A 12,107-nucleotide genomic window follows, 5' to 3' on the forward strand; every position below is an offset into this window, starting at 1 on the left:
GTCCTCCTTTGATCCAGAAGTCCCATTCTGTTTAATGTGTGTTTGAACGTGAAGACACCCAATAAAAGCCCTCTAACACACACACACACACACACTTTCCATCATGTTTATGTTGTCATGACCTCAGATGAGTGTTTTTCTTCTCTCGTGGGTTTACAGGAAATGTCAGGGACTTCTCAATCCGTGACCTATAATAAGATAATTAAGATAATGAATTACGACCTTCTGAGTGTGCGACTGTGTCAGTCAGATTTCACCAGATTTATACCCAGTTTATTAACCTGCTGACTGACCAACAAACCTTCCAGGAGTCAGATCGGTTCCTTCTTCTGAGAGTAAATTGGCATTAATTAATAACCAAGCAGCAGCTAACCTGAGAACCTGTTATTAACTCTACCAAATACCTCGGTGGACCCGTTCCAAGTGAAAGCCGTAACCCAGAGCCGTAAAAGCCTGAGAGCTGCAGAGGATGTTTGAACCGTAAAGAGAGACCTTTTTAAAATGATCACGTCGTAAAAATAATAATAATAATGATAAAAAAAAAAAGCTGTGGATGTTGATCCACCTTAAGAGAGTCCAGTCCAATTAAAGATATTCTGCCGCCTTTTCTCCGACATAAAACGGCTTCATAAAAATAATTCAGGTGAGAGCGCGGAGGAGGGAAGCAAACAGAGGTTAAATGGAAATAAAGGTCCAGCACCATGAACCGGGTTTGGACCTGGTCTTCCTGTTTGTGTTTTTAGCTTCAGGGCAGCTCCGCGATAATTATCGACTTTACTTGGACGTAATGAAGTCATTTACATTCTTGAGATTGATTAGAAGTCTTAACAGAAGCTTATAGTTTAAAGGGGGGGGGTTAATTGCTCCGGCTCAGTGGTTGTGTTTGTGGGTTGTTTTTTTTTTGTTGTTGCAGCAGTGGAGGTTTGAAGAGTTGTGTGTTTCAGACCTCTTTGAAAAATCACTGATTTATATTTAAAAATGCTGTCCAACACAATGTCACGTTTCCTGGTGTGTGTTTGTGCGTCTTTAAAGATTAAAACCAACTTCACGTTAAGAACCAGAGCGGGTGGAAACTCTGGATCTGTAAAGTTGAACTAGTTATAAATAAGGGAGATTGTGTTGAAGTCTATGGGTAAACGTATCGGAACAGGTTTAAATGTTCAGAGGTGTCTGCTTGTGAAACAGGGGAATCATTTTCGTTTGTTCGACTTCAGTCACTATTTAACTATTTAGTTAAAGTTGAAAGAGGGAAGAAGTTGGAGTTTAACCTGATTATTTACGAAAGGCCTGAAACACGTGAGAGGGCGGAGCCTTTGCCGGACAAAACGTGGCTTCGCGTTCAGGCGTCCAGGTGAGACAGTTTTCTGTTTCTGTGAGAGTTTTCTCTGTTCCCCCCCCAGTTTGCTTTACTTTTATGATTTTCAGCTCAAACGACGCCCAGACATCAAGCTTAACGCTGGGCTGACTTTGTTTGAAAGGTGAAAATTTCAGGTAGAAGTCTCGACTGCACGTCTTTTCAGTGATGGAGCGTCACCGTGCTGAAAGCTGAATTATAGTCATTTAAATTCTGCCTAACGAGCGTTTGACGTCCGAACGGATTGCCAAAACAACTAAATTACCAGGAGGCAGCTTTAATGGGCACCTGCTCCAGAGTCATCACCGTTAAAACCCGGTTCTCACTCTCCCATGGTGCTTGCGTGGTGGTGGAAAATTGGCTGTTCATTGATTTTAAAAAGCTGAAACTTCCTGAACACGTTTCCTTTCAATCTGAAAGAAAGGAACTAATGAATATTTCTAAACAAAGAAACAAACACGACTTTGAGATGATGATGTCAGCTTGCAATTTAGATGATCAGAGAGTGTGAGTGTGTATTAATTTTCTTTCTGCTGTGGATGTGAGTCTTCAGGTTCAGGATCTGTTCATCGCACAAAAACTGAAGGCGAAAGATGTTGATGTGAGATCACTGCTATTTGTTGGTGATAACAAAGTGTCTGTCGTTGTGTGTGTGTGTGTGTTTGTATGCTGTGAGCAGACGGTCATTGGATTCTAATGAACTTTGAGTTTCCTACACAGAGCCTGTGATTCACTGAGTGTGTGTGTTTGGTCTGCATGCATTTGTGTAGTTGGGAGATGCTCTGAATGTGTATTTTGTGTGTATTTTGGCAGCACGGCGAGCAGTGGCAGAAGAACGCCTGCACCACGTGTGTGTGCGATCGGGGCCAGTCTAAATGCCACACACACACCTGTCGGCCCATCACCTGTGACAAGGTTCTACACACACACACACACACACACACAAAACAAACACAAGGTGATGCCTCATTTGCAGTTTATGCTAATTCTACATGTTATGTTTCCATTGTGTGCAGTACACAACCAGACACACAACACAACATCAAACGGCCTCACACACACACACACAAAGTGAACACAAAATGAAAACAGACTAAATACAAAGCTTTACAAATTGCAGCCTATACGGTGAAAAAAAAAAATCCCCAAAAACAAAAAACTAAAGTTTCATATTTCGTTTTTTAAACTGGCAGAATGTTAACCGATGAAACCAGGAACCAAAAACTGAACGATCCCAACTGGAGCGGAGGATTAAAACACATGTGGTGGTCAAAGTATCTGAGATTTACAGCTCAGAGCAATATTCTGATACACGTGATCCATTTTTAGGGATGAGGTAGAAGATTTCAGCTAATTTCAGATTTTTATTGCACCTTAAGAGGAGGAAGAATAAAAACGAGAAAAGAAGCCGATAAAGAGATCTGATACAATTTACAATAAAAAGTTGTTTTGATTAAAACGCCGTCCAGGGACACGAGAGACGGTTTATATTGTTTGTCAGGAAGAAGAAAAGAGAAGAAGGTCTTTATTGCCTATTAAATACACGACTTAATGTGCTGCGCTCGATTTTCAGGAACCTACATGTTTACATCATTAACATCCCAGCGTGGATGTAAAAAGATGAACCTGAAATTTGTTTCTGTGCTGGAGTCGATATCTTTTTTTTTTTTTTTTTTTTGTGTCCGTTATATACAAAGCAATCTGAGTTCAGACCTATAAAGAGGAAACGCTGCAGTTTGGGGGGAAATGTTCATCAGGCCGTGAAGCTGGAGAGAAAAAAACAAACAAAAACAAAAACGCTTTCACTCTTTCACACAAAATCTACATTTTTTTTTTCAAGCTTTAACTAAAACTCGATGGAAAAGGTTTTTTTTTTGTGCAACTGTGGATGTTTTACAGCCAATTCCCTTCTGTGAATGAAGCAAAAAAGAAAACATAAAAAATAACGTCCACCAACGCAAAGAGAAAATCCCAAAACCTCGAAACTGTCACTCTGAATTAAGCGCAGCTGGCTGATAACTACCTGCTCTGCTCTGTTAATAAACGCCGACGCTTCACTGAGTCGTGACGTGATTTGGATGGACTTTAACCACGGCGGTCGAACTTTGAGTTCCCTGTAATAACACGAGCTGTCTCGTGGAGAAGTTGTGAGAGCCGTCTGATGACCCAAATCTACGTGGCGTGCTGCGACTCTCTCCTAACCCTAACCTTCTTATCCCTCTCTGCTGCAACACACAGTCACAAAATTAAAAAAAGCCACACCAAACCTGAACTCACTGTGCTGTTTCCTTCGCAGGGTCAGACCAAAGTGAAACGTGCCGGCCGGTGCTGCGACGAATGCGCCGCCGCCAAGGGAAGCTGCCTGTACGAGGGCGCGGTGCACTACCACGGCGACATGTGGAACGGCACCGGCTGTGAGTTCTGCAGCTGCAACCGGGGCCAGGTCGTCTGTCGGAGGGCCGAGTGCGGCCGCGTCAGATGCCCACAGGTGATCAGAAACCCGATGGGGAGGACGCTCGCCTCCTCGGGGCAGAACGTTTCTCACCGAGGCTTAAGTTGTACTCAGTAGTTTGAAATGTGTAATATTCAGGTTTAACGGACTGAAATTGATTTCAATGAAGCAAAAAAAAAAAACATTTGACATCAGTTAAAACAGATTATGAAGAAGAATTAACAAGCAGCTGACAAAGATTTAAAACAGTTTTATGATTAAAGTCTTCAAACGGCCATCGATGTAAATAATGGGATTAAAAATGTCAGCAGAATAAACATGTTTGTAGTTTGGAAGGAAAAACTGTGTCAGTTACTCACTTCCTCCTTCATGACGACTCTGCAGCTGGACATCTATTTCATTTTAATTTTACTGAGGCTTCAAGTTTAACTTTAACGGGTTTGTTCAACGCCACTCGAGGCCTCGGCAGAGGTTCGGTGAAAAAGAGAAGCTGGATTAATGAAGCTGTCATCGGCGCCAATTACTCCAAAAATGAATGTAAAAAGAAAAAAGACAAAGTTGTCTCAGTGGAGTTTGTCAGCAGCTGGTTCTGTAGAAGCTTTTATCATGTTGATGATATAAAAACAAAGAAATGAAAAGAAGCATCAGGTCTTTGTGAAGTCCATGAACTTTCTGAGCTTTCTTTATTGTTGGTCCCTCTATGGCCTTTTCCTGCCCCCCCCCCCCCCCCCCCCCCCCCCCACACACACACACACACACACCACCGTTTATCCTTTTCTCCTTTTCCCATCTGACACTTCTCAAGCTCTGGTCCCCCAAAATGCAGCATGTCAGCCCCCAGAAATCCCATTTCCAGGCCCTCAGAGGTGCCAGTAAAACCTTAATGGAGGATGTCACAATCTTCATTGGCATTTAGGAAGAACGCCAAGTGGGATGGAGTTGGGACGGGTGGGGGGGGTAATTTTAGGTTACAGGGTTGGCTGCTTCCATCACTGATAATTCACTCAGTCAAGATGGAGCAAAGTGAAAGATAAATGAAACCCTAACGATCCGTGTGGAAATCTGCAGCATAAGACCGGTATACCAACCTGACCCCCCCCCCCCCCCCACCCACACACACACACACACACACACAAAACTCTCTGCAGGACTTAACTGAAGGGATAAATGATTTGGCCCAGTTACAAACGTAGAACGGCGGACGGACAAAACAAACAGAGTATTTATTAGCGGTCCTTTTATCCCCCAGAATGACCCGTTTTCTGGTGCCACGTCGGCTCGACACCTCGCCCGGCGTTTTCCCGTGTCAAGAAGATTTAATAATATTGCTTTAATGTCCCCCGCCACCGCCAAATAAGCCCTCATTAATCACAGTGCACGGTGATAATTACAGCTGCTAAGTGTCATTAGCTGTAAGTAGAATAACTAGCGTTCATCCAGCTCCGAAAGGAGACAAGGTCACTCCGCCGAGACGACCAGAGCCGCGCAGTTTTCAAAACCCCCCTCAGACAAGGTTATGGCTTTAATGACGAGCGGGGGTCAGCAGGCCGGCGGCGGCGCTGGGGGGGCCGTTATAGGCCACCTGCATTCGTCATGCATGGTAGAGGAGCTGTGAGGAATCCTGAGCATGAGAAAATTACATGATGGGGAAAATGACATTATAACTCTTAGTTTTAGTTTTGTTTGTTTGTTGTTTTTTTTTTTGAGTAAATAGCCGGAGTACTCCTGGCCTGAAAAGCAATCGAAAGCCAATCAAATTAGAAATCCTTTCTGGAGGTTTTTAACCCTGACTGGTTCCTCAATCATCATCTTTTATGGCCAAGATGGCTGCTAAAAAAATGTTGTTTGCATTCCTAAAGGAGAAGGTCTCCAGTGTGAACAACAAACATCCTGTTTCAATCGCTGCGTAAATATTTGATCTTCGTTTGTTTGTCTCTCAGGGATCGGAGCTGCTTCACCTGCCAGGGAAGTGCTGCCCGGAGTGCTCCTCTGTGAAACCCTCCTGTGTGTTTGAGGGGAAATCCTACAAGGTGCCTCCATCTTCAATCTCCACTTTACTTTTTGTGCACAAGCTTGAGAAAAAAAATTGGGGCGATGAAGACGCCGTGGGTGACAAACGTCTGACTGCAGATGAGGCTGCCTGACAACCAAATATATCAATATTGAGCTGGATATAAATATATAAACACAGACTCTAAACACTGATAATTAAAGTTGCAGGCAGACAGCGTAAATGTGTGTTTTCAGACAGTGCAATCGAATGACTTTGGGCTGTTTTCCCTCTAACAAGAATCTCTCTCTGATTATTCTGGCCCATGTCTTGTCAGCTTCATTATTTATAGGCCAGTCCTGAAAACCCAGTATGCAAAGGCTTTAATTTTTTACATTTTCTGCCAGAAGGGAGATGCTCGTGTAATACTGCGGGACGGTCGGAGCGAGCGCAGAGAGAGCTGTTATCCTTCTACAAAAGATTGTTTTGTTTCCCGGAGGAACCGGTCGTCTGCTCGAGACTCCGTGATCGCTCCTTTCAGTTCTCGGGTGACTTGAAAAATCTCCTCATGAGTTGGAAGACCAAACTAAGTTGATTTAAAGGCGCGTTAAGGGGCTATTTATAGACGTTTCCCCTTTAGTCCGAGGCGTGGTCGTGCCAAATGGGAAAACTGTGTTTCCAACTATAACAGAATAAAAGAGCACGAACACACAAACTGCCTGTTCTGTGAAAAGACGGCGGACAGCATAATGTGATCAGAATGAATAATTAAAATCATTTCTAAAGCACACTTTAAAGAACAATAACGTATAAAACAAACAGACTTACAATACAAGAGTAAAGAAGAAAGACAGAATGTAAAATTTATGATGACGTGATTTACAATTCTAAATTCGGACGGTGGTCATTGCAGCAGTGCCAGAAAGGTTTTTGGCTTTGATCAGAAATGGCTGGTTTTAACATCATCTGGGATTCGATGGCAGGCAGAAGGTATTTGCTTCTGTGAAATGAGCCTTTGTCAGCTACACCTGATGACTTTGAAGATTGCAAAGTTTTGCAGCCATTATATGCATGAGCCTTGAATGCAAGTGAACGAACCTGCTCACGACCGTTCGGGAAAAGCTGCGGCCTCGAGGCGTTCAGCGTTCTTGTCTTCGAGCTTCGACCTGCCGCCCATTCGTTTTGGGAGCGTCGGAACAAAATGTGAGCATTTCATTTCTCTGCAGCAGTGAGTGATATTCGGCGAACTATCTGTCCTCAGCAGGCCTCTGCCGGTTCCCTCATCTCGCTTTCAAAACATCTCTGAAAGTCGTGACTGTGCTGACACATGTGGCTGTTCAGCATTCAGCTCACGCGACCTCCCCAGTCGGCGTGGCTTCTCGTTTTTAATTGTAATTCGGTTCCTTCAAAGTTAAAACTCTGGGTTTTCGCCGTTTTCAGCAGCTGCGTTTTAACGAACTTTCTCTGCTGTTTTCAGGACTCGGCTCGGTGGAGCAGCGGCAGCAGCTGCCGTGAGTGCGAGTGCCGCGATGCCCGGGTGACTTGTTATCTGCAGTCGTGCCCCACCTGCCCGCCGGGCACGCTGGCCGTCGCCCAGGAGGGCCGATGCTGCTCCGAGTGTCGCGAAGGTACGCTGCTGCAAAGGATGCTGGGTGGAGCTTCGTCTGTGTGGCCTCCTTCCTCTGCTCTTATTATTTCTTTTATTTCATTTTCCCAGAGGTTTCACTCTCTTAGTGTCTGTCGGCCATTTTGACAGGTTGCAGTGCCGCCTTCATTCAGCAGACTGAAGGTTTTCTTTCTATAAACCTTCTGCAAGAACAGCTCTGACGCTGAAGGTCTTCTGAAGCACAGAACACACTGATAAATCTGTAACGTAGAGCTCTGGATGATATTCTTTCATGTGTTTGTTACCAGAACGGCTCAGAAAATGTCATGTGGTGGAATTTCAGTTCAGCTTTTTGCTTTTCTTTTCAGCTGAATCACATTTTAGCGTATTTTCTGCTGCTCTGGGGGTCGAAATTGGCCTCTGCGCCTTTTCTTTGACCTGATTTCACCATCCATGACTGTCGGAATAAATTTAGGGCTCGAAGAAAAAGGCTCTTTGATTCTGTGGGATGGAGAGTCAACGCTGTTGAAGTGATTACTGTATTAAATATCTGCATGTCTGCGTCTGTTGCATATCAGAATCTATTAGAAATTAATAATGTAGCAATGCAACATGAGAAAAGTCAGCTCTACAAAATCTGTTTAGCTTCAGTGTTTCAGTTTCAGGTGACATGGTTGAAGATGGAGTGATCTTTTATTGACCCCTTTCCTGCTTTCTGCAGGGCCGGGGCGCCACACACCACTTTTGCTTGCACAATTCTCATATGTTGGATATTATCGGCGCAATTTAGTGGCATGTTGTAACAGAGGAAAGTCGCTCCATGAATTCTGTGACGCAGCTGGGGAAGGTTGATATTTGTCTTTGAGTCCTGAGTTTCATTTCTCAGTCTTCATGTGAATCTCTCTAAATGACGGGGAAGCTGAAACGTCTGTCTCCTAATTCACCTTCAGCTGTTTCCTGCTTCACGTCTGCGGCTCCCTTCCTCAGGTGTGAGCCGGCGTCTTTATTCATATGAATAAACCTCAGCAACGTGCTAAAATTAGATACATGTAAATGAGAAGCTGGTTGGATAAATAAAGAAGGGAGTGGGAAAGAGATGGCGACAGTTTATATGCCAGGCAGTCAGAGGACAACGGGAAATCGTCCTTGGGGAGGGGAGCAGCGTACGCTTTGGCGTGGCGGCGCCTGAGGACAGAGCCCAGAGTCCTCGTTCTGTCACCGCTTTTAACTTTGGCTTTGATTTAAACCTTTATTTATACTCCTACTGCCGTATTAACATTCAGATTCGCTCGTTAAAATCAACAACGAATTCTCTTCAACCCGTTTCTGGGTCTGTTTTGTTGTTTGATGGTATGTTGGTTTTTAAATAATATCTATTTTTCAAAGCGGGTTTCAAAAGAGCTCAAAGTTTTAGAACTTTCCGCTGGTCTTCACCCCCCCGAGGGCTCAAAGGTCTGTGAAGCCACCCTCACTTTGCCGGCCAATTTTCCACAGCAGAACACCCAACTATTTAAGAATTAATGAGTCCAAAATGAGCTTTTGCGATGAAGTGCTGTCACCGTAATGGTCACCCCCCCCACCGTGCGTCACCAGGAAGTATAACACATTAAGGAAGGAAAATACGTTCAGAAGTTAGATTAAACTAATTTCTCTCATTCATGTTTCAAAAGGCAAATCCATCTGTCTTATTCATATAAGCAATTATAATTAAACAAACTGCTGCTATTTCCTTATATCAATCCCCGAAAACATAATTAAACAGTCAGACGAGGTTGTTTGGATTTATGAAAAACTGTTCTTTCTGCAGCCGAAGGGTCCAGAGCGTTCAGCAGAGAGTTACACACGCAGGTTAACAAAAGCACCACAGCGTCTTTCACTTCATTTCCTCATTTAGCAGAATCGCTAATGTCGAAATAAAAAGTTCTAATTCGGGCTCTTTGTGAAGATGGTGGTGTTGAACTTCACAGCAAGATCCAGTCGAGACATTGGAGGAGGAGTGAGGGCGGGGCGCTGACTCTGTTCTCTATCCTGATTGGCTGGCACAATGTGTCAGTCACATACTCGTCACCCCGACCAGAAATTCATGAAAAACGTTTACTGAGCTATTAAACCAGGGAGAAAGAGCAAACATTTTCCCATAGACTTCAACACAATCTGACTTCTTTTGATGGTGAAGAATTTGAGCATTGTCTTCACTTTATCAAAGTCACTTTTGTGCTGATGTGTCTCCTGCAGTTGTTGTTGCTGTTTCTATCATTTAACCACAACAACAACAACGTTCCCGTTAATCGTTTCCTTTGTTAGAGGAGCGATCCTTTAAAATATCGACAGATTGTAATAAATTTAAAAAAAGTTTCAGTTCCTTTCCTTCTCTGACCCTTTCCTCTGCTGCCAGCCGATGAGCAGAAACACTCCACTTCGCCTCCTGCTGCCTTCAAAGATTGATTTCTGAGAACTGCTAGCTGAAGCACCTCGGGCGCTTTTTCAAAGAATTTTCCGTCTTTTCCATCAAGTTAAAACACATTAAAGAATCTTCTGCCAAACTCTTCACAGAGGAGTTCACACCATCCATTAACTTTCTCACTTCTCCTTCTATCTACTGGCCTCTCAGTGCTTATCAGCCATGTGTACACACACACACACACACACACACACACACACACAGGTAAAATGTTAAAGTGTGTGTTTCATGTATGCAGTGATTTCTTTGTGTGCCTGAGTGAGTCATTTAAATGTGTTTGTGTAATTTCTATATTTGCACTCAAAGTGCATGAACCTGTCATGACTTCTCAGCCTCTGTGTGTGTGTGTGTGTGTGTGTGTGTGTGTGTGTGTGTGTGTGTGTGTGTGTGTGTGTGTGTAGGTAAAGGTTTTCTCATCCACAATGCCTGAACGAAGCGATTTAAACGTGATTCACTCGCTTTTTCAGAGCGATGCGTGAAGCAGACGAGCGCTTTCACTCGTTAACGTCTCTTCATCTGCCTGGATGAGAATTGGATTTCCTGACTGTGTGTTAGTTTGAGGCTAAAAATAGAAGAAGCCAAACGCACACACACACACACACACAAATCCCATGCTCGCTATCGCTTCCTTTTCCAAACGTGAACCATAAATCTTCCCATAAACTGATTCATCAAGGCTCCCCGCGGTCCCAGAGGTCAGCAGCTTCGCCTTGCACAGTCGAGTTCAGGCCTCATGGGAACGGCTGTAGATCCGAGCTTCCTGCTGGTACATACGGTTCCCCCTCTGCTGCGGTTTGACCCAAATGAGATATGTAAACGGGGAGGCTCTTTATGATGAAATGATATAGAGAAGTATAACCTGGGAGTATTTCTGCCATGGAACTTCTGCAGGATGCAACGAGTCCCTTCATGACGAGCTTCCGGCTTTAGTTTTTGTGTTGCTGGGAAAATATTGTGGCTCATTGGCGCTTGATTCATCCAACAGTTCTGCGATACATCAGAGCTGATCCTCACAGTTACAGGTTTAAAAAGGAATAAGAATTATTGCACACATGCACGGGCCTATGAAACAGTATAATACGACTGAATATAGTCACTGAATGACGGTTTATCACGGAGGAAGGTAAGATTTCACTTAAGCCTCTTAAAATTTGGATTAATGACAGTGACTCAGTAATATTTGACAAACAAATTTGACATAAGTAACTTAAAAACTCAGCTGCCGAAACTTTAAAAATACAGACTCCTGCTTTTTGACTAAAAGTGTCACAAAGCAGACGCACAGCAAACTCTCCGAGGAGCCGTCCATCTTTGTTCCTTCTCTTCTTCCAGGAAGTTTCATAAATAAATCATTCTGTGAGGTTAAACTGTTTTGCTTTTTTCGTGGTTCCCTGCAGAGATTCAAGAAACGAGTCCACGAAAGTTCGGCGTTCCTCGGTTGGTTCATTCATTTTAATCAGCACAGTTTGGAAGACTTGAACGGGCGTGCTTCAGTCTGAAGAGACTAACGATTGAAAAGTTTGAAGCTTGCTGTTACTTTTTATTATTTTTAGGAAATCGGCAGCAAGATGCTACCAAACCTGGGCTGCAGTTGGTAAAGCTGCTGTGGCCTTCTTCTTTTTCGCCAAACGATGCAGCTTCAAAGTCTGCAGCTTCGCTTCCTGATAAAGATTTTCGCTCCTCTCTGTCGTGTAACCAGTTGTAGCCACGCAGCTAATCTGGCCGAGAATCTGCAACTCTGGATCTGTTGTTTTCACACAACGCCGCCGTTAATCAGGGTTGCGGTTTTTAATTTTGTGCTTCAGGGATTCTGGCTCGCTGCTCTTGTGAGGAAATGAAAGAACAGTGAAGGAGCGCTGAGGCGGCCCTCGGTAAACAACAGCTTGTATCAGAGTGTGCGATTGTTGAATTTCTGCTGTAATGTGGTTTTATCCTGGAGAGAGTTGGGTTGGTGGTGGTGCGGCGGGGAGGGGGGGGGGGGGCATCCAATTCCAGTTCGCTCTGAGCTGTCAGAACAAACAGGAAATGATCTTGCAACCACTCAGGTGGAGGGTTGTATGAAGCAAATGCTCATTTATTCCCGCTGCTTAATATTCAGGAATGATCGGAGCGAAGGAGAGACGCAGGATGAGTCTTTGATGGAGGCGGACACCAAAACATCTGCATTAGACTGCTACATTACCTCTCACCCAACACAGACATAGACACTTGGCTGATATTTGTAATAGCCAATAAGCTCGCCAC

The 12,107-nt window shown here is 44.0% G+C and overlaps 1 protein-coding gene across 2 annotated transcripts in view; it reads left to right on the forward strand.

Annotated features, from left to right (window-relative positions):
• fras1 (Fraser extracellular matrix complex subunit 1) overlaps positions 1-12,107 on the forward strand; it is a 162,762-nt gene that overhangs the window by 57,774 nt on the left and 92,881 nt on the right. For both annotated transcript variants that reach the window (XM_029510392.1, XM_029510393.1), the window contains exons 8-11: positions 2,168-2,269; positions 3,651-3,842; positions 5,747-5,836; positions 7,274-7,424. In XM_029510392.1, the coding sequence (XP_029366252.1) occupies positions 2,168-2,269; positions 3,651-3,842; positions 5,747-5,836; positions 7,274-7,424 (535 nt within the window). The remainder of the gene's footprint in view (positions 1-2,167; positions 2,270-3,650; positions 3,843-5,746; positions 5,837-7,273; positions 7,425-12,107) is intronic.

The sequence above is a fragment of the Echeneis naucrates genome, chromosome 9 (genome assembly GCF_900963305.1).
Source record: "Echeneis naucrates chromosome 9, fEcheNa1.1, whole genome shotgun sequence".
NCBI lineage: Eukaryota > Metazoa > Chordata > Actinopteri > Carangiformes > Echeneidae > Echeneis > Echeneis naucrates.